Source organism: Musca autumnalis, unplaced genomic scaffold (genome assembly GCF_047663935.1).
Source record: "Musca autumnalis isolate F117 unplaced genomic scaffold, ASM4766393v1 scaffold_3, whole genome shotgun sequence".
NCBI lineage: Eukaryota > Metazoa > Arthropoda > Insecta > Diptera > Muscidae > Musca > Musca autumnalis.
The window spans coordinates 59295633-59316329 of NW_027411866.1; the positions used below are offsets into that span (position 1 = coordinate 59295633).

The 20697-nt window shown below is 33.4% G+C and overlaps 1 protein-coding gene across 8 annotated transcripts in view; it reads right to left on the reverse strand.

Moving 5' to 3' along the window:
- The window catches only part of Socs16D (Suppressor of Cytokine Signaling at 16D), a 174632-nt gene that overhangs the window by 51640 nt on the left and 102295 nt on the right, over positions 1-20697 (reverse strand). For all 8 annotated transcript variants that reach the window (XR_012411933.1, XR_012411934.1, XM_073979020.1 and 5 more), the window contains exon 9: positions 5820-5952. Coding sequence is in view for 6 of the 8 variants with exons in the window: in XM_073979020.1 (XP_073835121.1) it covers positions 5820-5952 (133 nt within the window). In the remaining 2 variants the exon portion in view is untranslated. The remainder of the gene's footprint in view (positions 1-5819; positions 5953-20697) is intronic.

Sequence of the window (20697 nt, forward strand, 5' to 3'; positions counted from 1 at the left end):
TTCAAATTGGTTTATTTTGCGTTTTCAAATCCATCCAATAGTAAAAGAAAACGTATAATAATGGCCCATAGTGTTTAAAGAAAGTTTTTTTTGTGCAAAAAGAAAGTAAGTAGTTTTATAGGATTTTCAATTTTTCTATTGTTTCCGTAATTGAGGAGCAAAAAATCAACATAACATTGAAAAATACCTTTTTTGAGTACTTTCTTCTTTTATTCTCTTTTATCTTTGCTTTAATTTATCATTCGTAGTGCCACTGGTTATTTTTTATTTGAAGAAAAGAGTGCTTTTCACGAAAAAGTTATGTGGCAATACTTTGTTAATAATTGGTTTTGCCAATTGAGAAATAAGTCCATAGTCCCAATTTACATTGGGCGAGTTTACTTGCGGCAATTGTCATTTTGTAGGAGAGAGAGGTGAGGCATATGGTAACCCTTTGCCTCTCAGCACCCTCTCTCACCTACAAACTGACAATTGCCGCAAGTAAACCATAGCCGACCAAGAAGAGCGAGCGCTTAAATTGTTTATGTGTGGGTAAAATTACACAGACAGAACAGGGTAATGATTTTCATATTGAGTATGAAATGAAAAACACAGGAAAAAAGTTGTCACGGCGTGTTAGCGTTCAGAGCCAAACATAGTGGTGGGTGTGTGGGTTCGAATAGTTGGCTTTCCTTTTTCATTTGCATTATAGATCATAAAAAAGCTCGATTAATAAATTAAAAAAAAATTAATACTAAAAATGATCTTCGCCTAAAAAGGCAAAATTTTCAAATAGAAAAAATATATTGTTGGCGCGTTCGCTTTGTATGACTAAAATTAAAAATAATATACAGTGAATCACAGTCAAAAGTATCCACTTCAGTTTCTTTTATTAAAACTGCGATTGCTAAGAGTTGATTAAAGGTTTCATTGCATCAACGAAGAAGTTTCATTGCATTAATGAAAAGTTATCATTGCATCAATGAAGAAGTTTCATTGCATTAATGAAGAGGTTTCATTGCATTAATGAAGAGGTTTCATTGCATCAATGAAGAAGTTTCCTTGCATTAATGAAAAGGTTTCATTGCATCAATGAAGAAGTTTCATTGCATTAATGAACAAATTCGTTAATTTTACTTCAACGAAACTCAATGAAACTTTTTTCGTTTATTCAATGAAGCTCTACTTTGGCTCAAAATCAATGACAAATTTCATTGATGGAACGTAAGATTTCGTTTATATTATGAAGCTTTTTCTTTCAGTGTACTCGGTACGAAACAACTCGATATCGAATCACATTGTAGTGTCTCGATTTGACATCACTGATTTAATAATTGTTTATTTGCATCATTGTTTTTCTATGTCTTTACAATCATATGTATTCATCATTTCTCTGTCACATATTATTGTTACAGTAAGCTCTTACCCGTCTAACTTTCAACATTATTGTTTCTGTCATATCTTGTCTTTATTTGTATTTTAATAAATGTAGTCTCTTTAATAATACAACGCGTGTTTAATTCACAACAAATTGGCGACGAGGATGAAAGCAGATTAAAAGAAACGGCAAACAACAAAAATAAATAAAGCGGTACCATCAAATTAAACGCCTCTTGTCGAATGCTCTGCAACAACAACAGACACATCAACCGAATATTTCCAGCTTAAATTTATTGTCCAATTTCGATCATTTTGATCCAGAAGCGGAATCTTTCGAGATTTACAAGAAACGGTTGGAAATTTATTTGCAATTAAAGGGTGTTTTTCAAGACATGGTGATGTGTGCAAAATTGTTGATGCAGTATGTTGGCGCACCAAATTATACGATACTTACAAATTTGGTGGCACCAAGGACCGTTAACCAGCTAACCTATGATGAAATTTTACAACAATTGCAGGCTTATTTCTGCCCTAAGAAGAATATACTTGTCGAACAACATAAATTTCTAAACGAAATACAAAATGAAGAACAAAGTATGACTTTGTGATTGTGTTGCAGAAGAGAGCAGCGGTTTGTGATTTTGTGTGTAGTTGTAAAAAGTCAGTGTCTGACATATTTTGTCGAGCTCAATTTATACGAGGATTACGGCATAATTCCAATTGCTACAAAAACCTGATGAAACTTTTATGGAAATCTTTGAGAAGGCCTAGGCATTGGAAGCGGCGAAAATAAATAACAAAGAAATCACACAAAACTCATCAACAAGTGAGGTAAATAAAATAAAACAACAATTCTCTCGAAAACAAGTGAATAATCGATATCAAAAAAGTAGTCGATATGCATCATCAAAAGTAAATTATTGACAGTTAGGACTTGAGGGGTTGTGTTTGCGATGTGGGCTGAATAACCACCGATCGAACGAATGTAAAATAAAGCCGGGTACACATTGTCAGTTTTGAATGTCGATATTTCGCAATTATCGATAACTGTCAAACCGTCCAGCAACCACAAAACAGTTTGTGGTTGCATGATGAATGACAAAAATGAACGGCCACACTAGTCCGTCTTTAGACACGCAAATTTCTCGGGAAAGTAAATTGAGTTTTTATGCAATAGGGGGTAGGAAAGAGTATTGAGGAGCTCTTTCCTCTACGCTCTCTCCCAAAAAAACTCAATTTACTTTCCCGAGAAATTTGTGTGTCTAAACACAGGCCTAGCAAGCAACAACAAAGCTGTCATTCAAAACTGACAATGTGTACCCAGCTTAAGGGAAACAAAAATAAAATGTTCATTGTGCAAAAAAAACTGGCCATGTGAGACAAGTGTGCATCAAATCAAAAATGAAACAAAATTCATCGTATAACACAATTGAAACAGATCCATCTGAATACGAAAATAGTGACGGCAGTGGTAATGGTGGAATAAATCAAATTGTCGACATTTACAATAAATCGGAAGTTCCCCCAGCAGAAATAGAAAAGTTTTTCACAGCTGTTTTTATTGAAGGAAAAAAGCAAATTTTTGAAGTAGACTCAAGAGCCGGCTACACCTTTATTCCAAAAACTGATTTCGACAAATTGAAGCTGAAAACAAAATTACAAAAAACCAGCATTGCATTTCGAGCGTATACCGGAGATATTTTTGTGCCACTGGGTTTTGTTGATGTTAACCCATTAGTGCATAGCATCCGTTTAAACGAACGTTTTTATTTCTTACGCCAATTCTTTATTTAGGTTGATGTACTGTATAAAACTGTTTGGGATGATTGACAACATATCACAATTTATAATTATGAAGTGATTCCCTCCAAATTTCAAGTTTATGGTGTTTGTTTATTGCAAAAAAATGGGAAAAATGTTAAAAAATCGATCCAGTTAGTTGGCAGGTTAGTAAAAGTGAATTAAATGTCGTAAAAGTCAATAAATTTTTGTTTTGCGCACGTTTTTATTTCGTATCCTCCCCAAGTAAAAGATTTCTGCCTTTGTTTGATATTTAATTTGTATTAAATTATTAAATACCCCTCAGTAATGTTGGCGACATTTCCTGAGAATTACAGCCATGTAAAACTTCTCTACAAAGTGGTGTCTTAAAACACGCCGTTCGGACTCGGCGATAAACAGTAGGTCCCATATCATTGAGCTAATATGAATCGGGGTGCACTCTCCCTTGTCCTTTCAGGGATGTTGGTGGTACAATTATAATTATATTTATATGTATATGAAAAAAATGAACATTTTTTAAAACGTCCGATAAAACGGACGCTATGCAGCCAGGTTACTCAATATATGATTTGACTTTTACACTGACCGTATCAACAATATTAGACGATCTTGAATAAACGCGATCAATATTTTTGTGGTTCCTCGCATTGAGGGGAATGAAAATGACGCAGATTCCGATGGCAGTGATTATGCACATGAATCCACTTCTCTACTGGACATAGATATAGAAGTAGAATATAAAAGAAAGATGATATGTTGTATATAGGTGACAGTGAACCGGCTTCAAAGCGTTTCCGGAATAATAAAGCGGATACTCAAAGTCGAAGAGAAAAAAATTGGAGTGTAGTAGATCCATATTACCGAATTGAAAGGGGATGGATATCGACTTCAGTTAGTATGCGCAGTCCACAAAGAACCCAACAAAATTCTTTGAACTATTTTTACGGAAGACATTTTCGGTCATATTATTGTAAAATCTAAAGTGGGTATGTACGAAATTAATGATTTTATTGATGTCAGGATATTCTATATACTCCACAGAAATCGGTTTATATGATGGACTTGTTAGTAGCTGCTTACAGGACACGAATGTGACAACGCAAATTGTGGTGCAATTTCTCAAATTTTCTGGACATTTCTGTGGTAAATGCATGGATATTAATGAAATATTATCCAAATTGCCCTAACTTACTAAATTTCCGCCGGTATATAGCCATATAATGTTTGGAAATATATGTAATAGAAACAAATGATTACACAATATATTGCGATAGATCGATATTAGTAAACAATCCACCGGATATGGTAATTGTAGACAAAAGGAATCATACTGCAAAAATAATAAACGTTGCTGTTCCACTGGATTCCAATATAATTGTAACAATCAACAACAAAAAAGCCAAATACCAACCATTATACCTGAAGAACACATCATTGCAGAAAATATATATTCTACCGATAGTTATAAGCTCTCTAGGAACAATACCTAAGGAAACCACAAAAAGCATGGAGCAACTAAACTTAAGCAGCAAAATTTTGACAGAAATGCAGAAATCTATAAAAATTAAAGTTACCTCTATAATACGAGAAACTATAGGATAATTAAGTCTAATAATAAAGAATATATACCTCAAGTGGGAACTCGTACTTTTTTGGTCCATATGACAACCCCATTAGTGGCTCTATCATGACTTCTTTGTTACACTTCCAATAAAGAATTAATGACTGAATGTCATTGCAAGTGAAGGGTACATACCATAATTTGAATAAAAAGTCATAAAAAGTCCTAAGTCCAAAAAAATGGGGAAAAACCGCGAATATATGATGCATCCATTGAGTTTGAAAGCATTTGTTTGGCGCTGTTAAACAAATAAAAAGAGATACTCCTCGTGTTTTTGTTGTTGTGTTTTTTCCGATTTCACTAATTATTGTCATCGGGGGTTATCATGAACGGCAATTCCCCGTGAATTTTTTCACTTTCTCCCTTAAGTAGCAACGGCGGAAAGATAAACCTCACGGGGAAATTTCATTCATGATTACCCCCATCATTTTAAAGTAAACAAGTAGAAAAGAGAGTGCAAAATACCAACATTTATCTATATTTGTTTGTATTTAGTTTGTTGTTGTAATTCGTTGATAAATAATTTTCAGAAAAATGTTGTTGCGAAAACAATTCCTTGACAGTCTGTATGTCCATTAGGACAAAGACAAGAATATTATAAACTTCTCTGCTACCTTTACTAATTTAAAATAAAGTGTATACAGCTCAATATCTTTTTTGATTTTAAGGTGGTACTGACTAGAGTTGTTAAGTCTAGTGAACAAGTTCAGTACCATAGTTCGTTTGCGAATGAGTTATTTCATGAAAACAAAGAGATAATATAACTCATTAGCAGTTCGTTCATACAAATGACCGGTGTCCACTGAACTATATAAAGAATTAGGTCGTTCAAACGAACTAGATTTTAACAACTCTAGTGCAGAATTGTCTTTGACACCAAGTGATTTGTGTTTGTTTACATTTTTTAGTGACAAAATTAACAAAAAATCATTGCGTTCGGCAGCCGATGTTTGGATTTTCTATAATACAAATTTTTTTTTCGGTCGCAGAGGCAACGTAACTGAAGTTTGGTTGCAATACAATAATCGAGGCATTAAAGATAAATAGTTAGGTTTACCTGTGAGTTGGAACTGTCACTTTCAATTTGTTCTGAATAACAATGTTTGTAATTCAGGTAATCCAAAAGTCTTCTTGGTAATGGTAATGTTTGTATTAAATCCTTTCTTATTACAGCTTTCAATATTACAAATCTGAAAGATGAAAAAAGACATTTATTAGAGTGATGCCTACCAATAAATGTGATACATTTTATGGCCCAATCCAATATAACAAATTATTCAGAACCTAATTATTTATATCGAAGATGTTGGGTAATTTAATGTAATGTGATGATCCGAGATTCACCCATTCAGATTTCGCGAATTGTTAACATATTCTATATAGTATGACTGAAATTCTTTAACATGAAGTGTTTTGGGAGGGATCCCATAATGTTGACCATTAAAATTAATTTTCGTGGAAGCTGTGTTGGTATCAATGTAGAAAAATGCGTCAAAATGGATTGAAGCCAACAAGTTTATTATGTTCCCTTCCGATTTATGGCTTCACCTTACATTTCATAGACATATGCCCAAACAAAGACGCAAAGAATGTGCATGTGAAACATTATACTATTGTATGATTTTTCGATATATCCACTAAATCCACCTAAATTTGATGCTGACATTTTGAAGCCGGAATTTCGGGGTTTTTTCAATTTGTTTAATAATCCGGACGCGCAACAAGATAATATTCAAAACTCATAATAGGATTATAGAACTCGTGATTTTACATCGTTTAATGTATATCTCATGAGTGTGCTCCATAAGCATCCAAGCAATTGGAGTCTAAAGACCAAAATTTGATGAGTGAATTTTCTTAAAAAATCTATTTTTTGTGTGTACAATTTACAATTTACAAGTGTCATTGAATTTCCTTTGAACCCCGCGTAAATTTAGTTTTTTTTAAGCGACGGATCTAATGAGCGCCCTTCCGCGACCGAATCCATCCACTAAAGCCGTGGATATAGATACCTTGAAAATAGGTAAATCAGCAAAAATGTGTTTTGATAAATCCGCGTACTAAACCGCGATTTTCTTTAAAATTTTTTACGTTTATGGCATTCCCCGAATAACTTGTTTTGCACACATGGGGTCGATTTGGACTTTTAGGACGTTACTTCTAATGGAGAACTCTAGCTCTCCACCAAAATTCAGCTCTGCGGGAATTTTTGCTATTTTCCCCTTATACGCATGTCTATTTTGACTGGGCTACAAGTAAAATATCGAATTTACGCCAGATATTCTGATTTTCATCCGAACTATGAATTTTATACGACACAATGCTCGCAAAAATACGACATAACTTGAAAAAAACCAATTATTCCACCATTCCCCAGCAAACATTCGGATCCGTAAGTCATTATGTAACCCATTACAAAGTAATGTATACAAAAAACTACTTATATTACCCCTTACTAAGTAATGAGTACGGTGGCACAGAGCTTGTGTGTCCGATTACAAATCCATAAAAAAAAAACAAAGAACAGCTGCTGGTGCACATGTAAACACATGTACGCATTCAAACAACCCTTAATGTTCGTACGCGTGGCCGAGTGTGTGTGTGTTAGGCTACAAAGCAGAAGTTCGTGGGTTCAAATCCAGCAGAGGACGAAATATGAAGTGTGTTGAAGTTGAAAACAAATTCCACTTCAACTGTTCTAAAAATAGAAAATATAATTTTTTAACTTATAGCTTATTTTTCAACTTCCAGTGGCCATAAAATAACTAGTTATTCTAGTGGTTATATTGGTCATAGAATAACTAGTTAATCAGTGGGACATGCCCTTGTTAAAATAATGGGTTAGTAGGGGGTTTTATAAGTAATAGGTACTATAAAAACCCATTATTTTGGGGGGACTTTTTTTACTAAAATGACATAAAAAGCAAAAAATTTGGAAATTACAGTGTTGGTCACAGAATTAGCACACCCCTTTGGGGCAAAATGATTTCAGTCAGCTAAGAGTTTTGATAGGGCAAATTCAAATATTTTAGTAAACAAAATCCTTTTCTATAATGTTTTTAACAGATTTAAGGATATAAGTGAATAGTATTATCAGTGGTTTTTTGAAAATAAAAGTTTTGTGAAAACGCCCAAATTATTAAGGGGACATATAATTAGCACACCCTAAGATTTTTTAATTTAATTCAATTAATATACAAAAATTTATTTATATTAAAGTTAATTCATATTCGAAACGTATTGAACAAATCACTTTTTGAAAGAAAAAATAATTTATCACCCCGGAATCTCAAAATTTATCCCAATAGTGGTCCAATTGGATCTGAAATTATTGGAATTGTTAACCGATTACCGAAATTTAAATATAAAGTGCAAAAAAGGTTTCAAAAAGTGTTTAAGGTCGATGATTCATTCAAGGAAATGTTCGATTTGGAAGGGGTTTATAGAAAGTAGATCAATAAAATGCACCCTTATGTGAAGAAGGATCAACTTATAACACCATTTGTTATTACAAATTACACGTCTGAATAACACCGAAGACCTATTACTACCAAACTGTCAACAAAGCACTAGGTGAACACGTAGCACATGAGTATGTTTAAAGGTATAACCCCTTTCTAACAACAAAGGATTTTGAGGTTTGCTGAAATTGGTTAAAATCCATGAAAGTAGGCATATACTATTAAAAGTAAATGTTTTCTGGATTATTGAAATTAAATTTAATCGTTTTAAGCTCCGGGAAGCATATTATCTTGCGGTATCACTAGACTATATCCCATTTGCCTTATGTTTAGAAAATTGTTGAAATTTGCGTAGGTCCAATAGAGATGAACATAGGTTTATCGTGGCATACATCACGACATATCGGTAAAATTCAGTCCAGATGTATAAGTATTTATAAAATCAATAGCCCAAAACATCATATTACAGTTTTTAATGAAAATTTTTGTGGCAAACCGACTTTACAGATGCACATTGCTGGTGGGTACATCCCACTATTCGCAAATTTACAAAGATGAACATGAATATGATGTTTTATTTGATGTTTCTATGAACTACTTGCATCAATGAATTTATTTACATGTGAAAAATTCGATGAAAACCACTAAAAAAACTGAAATTTCCATCAGTCCTTCGGACCCAAAGTGTACCCCATATAATTCCCTTCTGACACTGAAATTTCGGAGACTGGTGGAGAGTGTAACTAGCAGATTGGAACTTATTCCCAAACGAAAGGGATTTAAAACTGAATATGGACGAAAATATTAAAACTATTCACAATATTTGTGATTCTTTTAAGGTGTGCTAATTACGTGTCCAGTGAATTTAGGACATTTTTTACATTTTTGTAGGTTATTTAAATTGACTGTTATTTCTCAGTTTCTATATTGCGTTTTATTCTTTAAGCATACTACTGAGAATATATTAGTACAAATACTTCATTAAATACAACTACTTTTGAAGGTCTTTTTAGGCAAACTAAATGTTGGTAGTGGGCTGTGCTAATTGTGTGGCCAACACTGTATTAATCGATATTTTGTTTTCCCGTAAAATTTTTGTATAACCCCAGCAAACACAATGTCGGACGTCCGACGCGTCTGCTCAAAGTCGGAAGTTTTTTCCGACGCGTCTGACCGACTTCGGTCCGAACTCTGTCAGACTAGTCTGACGAACTTTTCCCGTCCTCTCTCTCCCTCCCTGAAGGGAATTTTTCTATTTTCTCTTGTGCTGCTTTGGCAAAATTAAGTGTAAGTAAGCAGAGAGAAAAGAAAGTGTAATTGTTGATGCAGTTCGAACGAAAAATTGAGTGCTTGGGTTTTAATTTCTGTATCGGAGAACAAATTTGGTTTATTTTTGTTATGCGTGTTGATGAATAATAGTGTTTAAATGTTATTCATAGTGATCGGTTGCATACATATTTCTTTATTTTTATTAAGGTAATGCAAGTAAAAATTTTCTTCGTCAAACTTCAACACTATTCCGTGGAAAGTCATATGTTTTATATTTGTATATGACCAAATTTAAGTTTCTGAACACTTTTATCAAATTTTTTTTGCATGTGAAGACATGTATTTTTTCATATATTAATAACAATTGTTTTACATAACAATTGTTTACATATTTCACGAATTTGTTGTTCTCCACAGTTTGTTTTTCCACCAAGTTTAACACAGCATAAGATGATATTAAAACCTTTAATATGTTTATAATAGATAAACTTTTATAGGATTTGGATATTTCATGAATTAACTGTGTATTTTCAACATCTGTTAATAATAGAAACAAATTCTGGACGAATATTGGTAAATAAATCAGAAGTTCATACGATAGTTCATCTGACTTCGGACCAAATTCGGTCCGAAAGTCGAAAAACACTTTCGAATTTCATAAAATTTTACTTCCGAATTAGGACCGATATCTGTTTGATAGTCGGTAAATAAATCAGAAATTTATACGACAGTTCATCAGAGTTCGGACCGAATTCGGTCCGAAAGTCGGCTAAAACATCCGATTTTCATCCGAATTTCGGTCAGAGAACACGTCAACCACGCCATATGACTTTCGGACAGAGTTCGGACCGATTTCGGATCCGAACTCGGACGTTTCATCCGACTTTCGGACCGAATTCGGTCCGAACTCTGATGTTTCTTCCGATTTTGGTTTGCTGGGACGGTACTGTAAATGAACTATTTTTATATGCCATCTTAAAGACAAGTTTTCAGGCTACAAAATTGTTTTTTGAATTGTTAAAAAAATCGCAACTCGTTTCCAAGTTATCAACGTTTACATTTTTTATTTCAGGTTGCATCATTTTCAGTGACAGTCACTGTGTATTAGTGTCATTAAAGTAAATATTTACGAGGACTCGATATAATTAATCATTAGATTTTTTAAATTTTCTTTTGTCGTATTGGGATTCTATTTTTAGTTATAAGGTAAAAAAGCATAACAAATGTATTCAATCGGTCGGGAACGTTATATGGGGCTATATCATTGCATTGCAGGTACTTGGGGCAAAAATTGTAGCAAAAATAAAAAAACTGAAAAGGGGGGAAAACTGCCGAAAATCGGTGGTACCGCTATACGGGGGCTATACCAAAACATGGACCTATGTTGACAGCTTTTAGTGGACATGTTTTGTGATCATTTGGAACCTCAACTGTCAAATGTAGTTTCACAGTTCGATCAAAAATTGTAGCTAAAATCCTCAAAATACCGTAAATCGGGAGATACGGTTATATGGGAGCTATACCACAACATGGACCTATGTTGACAGTTTTTAGTGGAGATGTTTTGTGATCTCTAGGAACCTCAACTGTCAAATTACAGGCAATTCGGTGAACAATTTTACCTAAAATCCTCAAAATACCGAAAATCGGGAGGTACCGTTATATGGGGGCTATACCAAAACATGGACCTATGTATTTTGACAGTTTTAGGTGGAGATGTTTTGTGATTACTAGGAACCTTAACTGTCAAATTACAGGTAGTTTGGTCAAAAATTGTAGCTAAAATCCTCAAAATACCAAAAAGCGGGAGGTACCGTTATATGGGGGCTATACCAAAACATGGACCTATGCTGACGGATATAGCCCATCTTCGAACTTGACCTACCTATGGAAAAGACACTCGGGTGCAAAAATTTAGCGCTCTAGCTCAATTATTGCGAACCCTAGAGTGATTACAACAGACGGACATGGCTGGACCGTCTTAGAATTTTATCCTGATCAAGAATATACGGTAAATTTCAAATTTCCTTCACAATTCCATAGAAAAAAAAATTAAAAATTTTTTGGCGAGCACATCCGCCATTTTTGGTACATGGGTTACGAAAAAATCGGTGTTTAAAATCTGTTCGCGTTCACAAAATTGGATGCTGCACTCAAAAGTTATGGGGGGTTTTACTCTCTTATAAAGAAAAAATATTTAAGAATTCCTATTGTGTTGATTGCTTGAGTTGGCTCAACTTCATTTATTGTGTTGTAATAAGAACATGTATATATGAATCGTTAACAGCATTTGATGTCTATCGGTAGATGCTAAAATATTTGGTAAATTTATTTTTATTTTCGCGGAAAATTAAAAAATATTGAAGAAATCTCGGAGTAAATTTTATTTATTCTAACTCAGAGTCCATAAAAATCCCTAAAAAATAATTTAAAAATAGGTACAGAATCTAGACAACGCGTAGAAAATTTTGAAACCAAAATTATAAAGATCGCGTTTATATCTTGCATATTACAGCAACAACAAAGAACGGAAACTTATTGTTGGAAATTATTTCAAAAATATATTTTTTGGTTAAATACGAAAAATTAAAAAAAAATTTGGGAGTTATTCTATTATTTCGCTAAATTTCCTTACAAATCCTGCAGTATTTTGATTAAACTTCTACAAGAAAAGTAATTAGTCATCGTGAAAGTATATTTGCTTTCTGTGATAAGCAATAGAAAGTAATGTTGAAATTACAATCAAAGAAAAAACATAGAAGTTAAAAATCGAATAATTCGCGAATCCGTTTAAATCAGTTGAGGTGCATTGTGCTCTTCGAATACAGGGAGTCCATGTCTATCAATATGCATGGATTTTCCCATGTTTCATTCAGCGGTCAAAGTTTGCCATCAGTTGCATCTTACTATTCAAAAAACCTTCAAGTGGGCAAAAATTACGCGATGTGCATATGATTATAAGGTGCATCCGATTTCAATGACCGCCTATTAAAATACGTCAATATAAATTATTTTAGACAGATTCGTCAAGAACTGCGGATGTGCCACCACATTCTATTTTGGGATAAATAGGGATATTACTCCCGAATCTTTGTAATTTGTGACACACCTTTTTGGCAAATATTATAATCGCGTATAAAGGATTACATTTATGTAAAAATAGTCAAAGAAAATCGCGGTTCAATTCGCAGAATTGTCAAAATATATTTTTGCAGATTTTCCTACTTTCAAGGTATCTATATCCGACGATGTCAGGGGTACCTGTACGACAGTTTTAAATTTTAAAGCCAAAAAAAATTTCTTAAGAAAATTTACGCACCAAATTTTCGCCTTTGGACTTCTATTACTAGGAAGCTGTACGGAGCACACTCATGAGATATACATCGAACGACGTGGAATCGCGAGTTCTACAATCCTATAACTAGTTTGGATTATTATCTAGTTGCACCCTCTAATTATAAGAAAAAATCGAAAAACACTGAAAACGAAACTTCAAAATTTCAGCATCGATTTTGGGGGATACAGTGTATATATCGAAAAGTCATACACTAGAACCATGTTTCCCAAGGGGTATTCATTAGTTCTTTCTTTGAATATAGGTTTGAATTTTACTAGGTTTGGCCAGAAATCAAGAAAGAACACAAAAAAACTTGTTTACTTCAACACATTTTTCCCATTTTTTATATTACCACCAACGCAGCTTCCACGAAAATTACACTGGTCAACAGGACTTTTGTTTCGACCGAAGTTGCAGTTGTTTCAAGATGAAATCGGCGAGTTATTTTCAAATCCGGTCACGGTTTTTCTCCATCAGCTCTTGTTTTTGAGATATAGCTCAAAATCGGTTTTTACGAGTTTAACCCAGACTTTCGTTATTTTCGGATACAAACAAATATTTTTTGAGGGTTTTTCGACATTAATATATTAAGGAGATGTACGCTCGATACAAATCGTTTTTGAATGATGATTTTTAGGTTATGGCGGAATCATGGGCGCTATGAACTTTATATTATATATTTGAATACTGGCCTATATAGTAGACACCCTAAGCATATCCGCATTGCCATATGAAGATAGTATGACTTCCCCCGATGACGTAATTATAGCTTAAATTACTCAAAATAAGCAATTTTTACAAGGTCCGTCGTATATTTTCTATATTTTTTGATAGCCAAGGTTTACCCTTTCAGAACACGCGACTTGTGATTGTATATTATACAAATTAAATATATTTGGATAAAATGAAATGTTTTTGGACGTGGCAAAAATTATTGGCCTTAAAAGATAATTTTCGTGGAAGCTGTGGCTATATTTATGTTAAAAAATGGGTCAAAATGGGTTGAAGCCAACATGTCTTTTTTTGTTTTCTCTTGATTTGTGGGTAAACCGCACATCTCTCGATTTTCCTGTCAAAGTAAAAGTAAAAGCAAACTAAATAAGGATCATTTCACTAATGTATTACTTTTCAAAATTTGAACTGCTTCTACCATTAAATGATGATGACATTTTGAAGCCAGATTTACAGTGTTTTTTGAAAATTTCTTCTAATTTCATTCCGCAAACAGGTTTTTCAAAAAATCATATATAGGATTGTAGTACTTGCGATTCTGAGTTATTTGATACGTATATTGTGAATGTAGTCTGCACAGCTTCTTAGAAATCTGCATCCAAATACGGAAATTTTGTGCGAACATTTTTCTAAAAATCATATTTTTCGGGCCTATTTTTTACAATTGTCATTCGAATTCCTCGTACTTGATTGCACATTTTAGTTTTTTACGTTCCGGATCCAACAAATCATTCCCCGTGAAAATCCATCTACTAAAACGCGAGTTACGATAAATTCCAAAGTAGAAAAATCACCTAAAAATGTTTTTGAAAATATCGAGTATTTTATCGCGTTTTCTGCGGTTCGTTTCCACTGCAATGAAACAACTAGTACAGCATCTCCGTTTTAGCGGAAACAGAGATTTGAAAACTTCAATGATAAGGGAGCTATATTCATTTTATCCCAAAAAATAGTGTGGGATGCTACATCCACGGTTCTTGATTGATCGCCTTGAAATAGATATATATCGATGTAGATTTTCATGGTTGACATTGAAATCGGATGCGGACAAAAATTGTATTCACTTTGCGCAAATTAGCGATATTTTATAGGTTTTTTAGTGCTAAGATGCAGCCGATGCTACATCTTAGCCTTCAAATTAAATTTCGACAAATATATACAAATTAAAAGATATGGTCTTGCTGTACATGAAAATCACATGCGGACAAAATGATTTTGATAATTACGCGATTTACACGTATTTTAAAATGCATATAAATTAAAATGGGTAATTTTACCTCTATTTCCATTTCAGAAGCCTTGATATATATCCTCAGCAACCCAATTATCTTCCTCAATAGGAAAGCTTTTATATGAATGTCTATAAAGCAAAATCCGTATATTTTAATGGGAGATTTAAGCAAAATGAAGGAAGTATTCCTATAGATTTTTCCAAAATTTTATACTACATGATGAATGTGAAAAAATATTTTTTCAAACAAAAAATTATTTTTTAAACCAAAATATGTGTTTATTTTGGCTGTGACATCGAAACTATAATACCAATCTGTGTGATTTTAGTCTCATTTGATTCGCCGTGAAGTTTTGCTTCCACACGAATTTTTTCGTAATTTTATAGCGGGTACATTGACCTTTATTTTGAAAAAAGTTGACTTACATTCAATAATTTATCAATTTATTATACATTTCGCGAGTACTGAGTAACATTTAACAAATATTATGCAATCTACTAACTCAAGCCATTTCCAGATAACTTTTTAGTAGCAATTGCTCGCGGTAAAATAATTAGCGTTTTTATAATAATTTTTTCTTTAACACGAAAATAAAACCGCCATAACTTTCGTCCGCATCAACAAAAAAACTGGCTCGCGAGCGGATTCGTACTGGGAATTTGTTTCTTAACCTATGTACCAAAAATCTTTGATGTAGCGCGAAAAAAAATTTAACATTTTTTTTGAAATGGAATATGAAATATTTGACAACATTCGTGATATACTCACCATAACTATTTCAATAACGATTTGTATCGAGCGTACAACATCTCCTTAATATATTAATGTCGAAAAACCCACAAAAAATATTTGTTTGTATCCAAAAATAACGAAAGTCTGGGTTAAACTCGTAAAAACCGATTTTGAGCTATATCTCAAAAACAAGGGCTGATAGAGAAAACCCGGGACCGGATTTGAAAATAACTCGCCGATTTCATTTAGAAACAACTGCAACTTCGTCTGAAACATACAACTTTTTCAATTTTGTTGAGCAGTATTATTTGTTATGGTCCATATTATGAGATCGTGGCTAAAACACTTCAATTAATATAAATATATTTATATTTTATAAAATATATTAACAGTTCGCGACTTATTAAATGGTGAACCTCAACTTCAACTATTGTAAAACTTTTTTGAATATTACCATATATACTTTATATGGTCGCATGTGATTAGTTCGATGTGTTACAAACAGAAAAACAAAGTTATAATACCCTCCACACTATGCTTGAGGGTATAAAAAACTATTTGGATGGTAGCCCAAATGTTTTTTTTTTTTTAATTCTTGGGCCTTTATCTTGTTTAATATGGCAGCATGACCAGCTGAGGTAATTTGTGTGCTCCTGATAATCCTGATTGATATTTAAATTACAAGAAAGTAGTGAAATATCATTAAAAACATGTGGTTTGTTCCAGAACGTGCAAGAACCTACTTTTTTACTACGATAACAATTTTTCCTTTATGTTATCGAAAAAATAGTAAAAAATGGTAGATTCTTGCAGTTCTGGAACAGACCAATTGTGACAACTCAAAGTGCGAAGCAGTTTGGATACTCTTAATAATTCTTATGTGTGAAGCAATTATTGCATTTAATTCCATCGATTTTTTTTATTTATTGCTAAAACAGACATTTCTGCTGTATTGTGATTCTTACCACACAAACTGAGCTTTTTGTCGTTCTATCGTGTCTTCTTCTTTGTTACATATTGCGCCTACTAAAAAACAGATCAAAAGCCACCGACACTGAAGATAGTGGTAGAAGTATATGCCCAATTTGTTCCCTTGGAATTACAAAAGGAGTTTGTAGTGTCCGTTGGTGGATGTACTGATTATTTCCATCTTAAGTTCATTGGTAGTTCTACGGCTGAAGTCAAAGCCAACAAAGATTTTACATACACTTGCAGAGTGTTAAGTCAGGTAGTGGTGGCTGCGCTGCTGCTGTCGTCAACACTTCTACTATGGATCCACAAGACGATATACCTAATTCTGCTACATCGCAGCTGAATATTGTATCTGCAACTGACAATAACGGTGATATGCAACATGGTTCGATAACCTAGCTGCTGATATGGAGAAAAATATAGATACTCAGATCCGAAAATGTGTTGATGATGTCCAGTCAGCTGTTGACAATGTTGTTAGCTCATTTCGAAGCGAACTTTTCCAAGCAAAATTAATTGGAAGTAGTGCAATGTAGACTAGTTCTTTCACGGCATGTTTTGATGCAGTTCAAACAGAGTCGTGAAAGAGGCACTCCATTCCTTACATTTTAACCGCAGTCGGATGCGATGCAATGAATGACATTCTTTCCTCACGTTTTAACAGCATCTAGATGCAGTTCAATCGGAGTCGTGAAAAAGGCAGTCCAATTCCTTACATTTTAACAGCATTTGGTTGCGAACCACCGATTGACATCCATTTATCACATTTAAATTTCATCCGGATGCAAGTCAAGGAAGTCGTGAAAAAGGCACTCCGTTTGATACATTTTACAAGCAGTTGCTTAGTGATCCATATATATATATATATATATATATATATATATATATATATATATATACAGTGATGTGCGAAATAATAGAGCCACTGAAGTTACAACACATTAACCGTTTCTACATCACTTCTGAAAAGTGTTTTATGGCGCAAATTGCATTTTTATAGAGGAACATTATCCCATAAATAAAATTCAGTCAACATTTGTCCAATTTGGGGGTTGACCTTGTATTAGGCAGAGCAGAGCCTGTAAAGGGCTGTGCGAAATAATAGGGCCACTTTAGGTAAATAAGACAATTTCTTAAGGAAATTTAAACTTGACCGTCAAAATCATAGGGAAAACTTTAGTTTTCCTTCCTAACATTATTTTCCTGAATGAACCTGCACTAAAAATTAAAATTGTAATTCATTCCCCTTCTAGAGTTAATGGGGCTGAAAACCCATATGGACCCAGAATCAAAGATAATGCCCCATAAGGACCTCCAATATATTGCAAATTGCAATAATATTTGTGATTGTGAAGAAATTGTGCTAAACTACTATCAAAAATAAGAAAACATTAAAAACCCGTCGAAAAAAGTTAATATTTTTATGATTTTAAATAAAAAATGGGAGGTCCTGTAAGGAATATTACCCTTTGTAGCTCCTCTGCTCCAATAAACGAGCAAATAATGGATTGCTATTAACTCTAACAGATCTAAGATGTTATTTAAGAACAGCCTAAAACAATTTATGGGTACAGAAATCACGAATCCTTAACATAAAGACAGAATATGTTTACACGTGATCGTAGATGAACGCGTGGGTCGGCCTATGGCTGAACATTTTCCTTGACAGGTGGTACAACATTTATTTAACTCGAACGGACAGCTTCGGATATCATTTTCATTCACCACTGGTAGCCTGGGCATTTAATAAAGCTAACCTCGATGTTTTATGAGGCCTGAAATACTCAGCAATAAAGGAGGTAGCCAGAGATGGGTATTCTTCGAGAACTGTTATCAACATACTCTGTCTTTATGTTTAAGATTCGTGATTTCTGTACCCATAAATTGTTTAAGTCTGTTTTTAAATCACACCTAAGATCTGTTAGAGTTGATAATAATCCATTATTTACTCGTTTATTGGAGCAGAGGAGCTACAAAGCGTAATATTCCGTACAGGACCTCCCATATTTTTGCTCTAAAATCATAAAAATATTAACTTTTTTCGATCGGTTTTTTATGTTTTCTTGTTTTTGAAAGTAGTTTAGCACATTTTCTTCACAAACACAAATATTAATGATATTTGCAATATATTGGAGGTCTTTATGGGGCATTATCTTTGATTCTGGGCCTATATGGGTTTTCAGCCCCATTAACTCTAGAAGAGGAATTATAATTTTAATTTTTGGTACAGGTTCATTCAGGAAAATAATGTTAGGAAGGAAAACTAAAATTTTCCCTATGATTTTGACGGTCAAGTTTAAATTTCCTTAAGAAATTGTCTTATTTACCTAAAGTGGCTCTATTATTTCGCACACCTCTTTACAGGCTCTACCCTGCCTAATACAAGGTCAACCCCCAAATTGGACAATTGATGACTGCATTTTATTTATGGGATAATGTTCCACTATAAAAATGCAATTTGGGCCATAACACACTTTTCAGAAGTGATGTAGAAACGGTTAATGTGTTGTAACTTCAGTGGCTCTATTATTTCGCACATCACTGTATATATATATATATATATATATATATATATATATATATATATATATATATATATATACATATACATATACATATACATATATATATATATATATGTATATATAGCATTTCCAAATTAAATGAAACCTTTTCCAAATTGAATGAAACCTCTTCCAAATTAAATGAAGCTTTTTCCAAATTAAATGAAACTTTTTCCAAATCAAATGAAACCTTTTCCAAATCAAATGAAACCTTTTCCAAATCAAATGAAACCTTTTCCAAATTGAATGAAACCTTTATTTTTATTGAAAGAGAAAAAAGCCAGAATATTTTGAAAAGAAATAAAAAATTTTATGGGGTTTCAAACATTTTTTTACTTAAATTCTAACCATAAGTAATGACATAAAAGTGCAACTCGCTGCATGTTTTGCTTCCTTGAACTTAAACATTTTATATTTTTTTGGGCGAATTTGTTGTTCTCCACAGTTTGTTTTTCCACCAAGTTTAACACAGCATAAGATGATATTAAAACCTTTAATATGTTTATAATAGATAAACTTTTATAGGATTTGGATATTTCATGAATTAACTGTGTATTTTCAACATCTGTTAATAATAGAAACAAATTCTGGACGAATATTGGTAAATAAATCAGAAGTTCATACGATAGTTCATCTGACTTCGGACCAAATTCGGTCCGAAAGTCGAAAAACACTTTCGAATTTCATAAAATTTTACTTCCGAATTAGGACCGATATCTGTTTGATAGTCGGTAAATAAATCAGAAATTTATACGACAGTTCATCAGAGTTCGGACCGAATTCGGTCCGAAAGTCGGCTAAAACATCCGATTTTCATCCGAATTTCGGTCAGAGAACACGTCAACCACGCCATATGACTTTCGGACAGAGTTCGGACCGATTTCGGATCCGAACTCGGACGTTTCATCCGACTTTCGGACCGAATTCGGTCCGAACTCTGATGTTTCTTCCGATTTTGGTTTGCTGGGACGGTACTGTAAATGAACTATTTTTATATGCCATCTTAAAGACAAGTTTTCAGGCTACAAAATTGTTTTTTGAATTGTTAAAAAAATCGCAACTCGTTTCCAAGTTATCAACGTTTACATTTTTTATTTCAGGTTGCATCATTTTCAGTGACAGTCACTGTGTATTAGTGTCATTAAAGTAAATATTTACGAGGACTCGATATAATTAATCATTAGATTTTTTAAATTTTCTTTTGTCGTATTGGGATTCTATTTTTAGTTATAAGGTAAAAAAGCATAACAAATGTATTCAATCGGTCGGGAACGTTATATGGGGCTATATCATTGCATTGCAGGTACTTGGGGCAAAAATTGTAGCAAAAATAAAAAAACTGAAAAGGGGGGAAAACTGCCGAAAATCGGTGGTACCGCTATACGGGGGCTATACCAAAACATGGACCTATGTTGACAGCTTTTAGTGGACATGTTTTGTGATCATTTGGAACCTCAACTGTCAAATGTAGTTTCACAGTTCGATCAAAAATTGTAGCTAAAATCCTCAAAATACCGTAAATCGGGAGATACGGTTATATGGGAGCTATACCACAACATGGACCTATGTTGACAGTTTTTAGTGGAGATGTTTTGTGATCTCTAGGAACCTCAACTGTCAAATTACAGGCAATTCG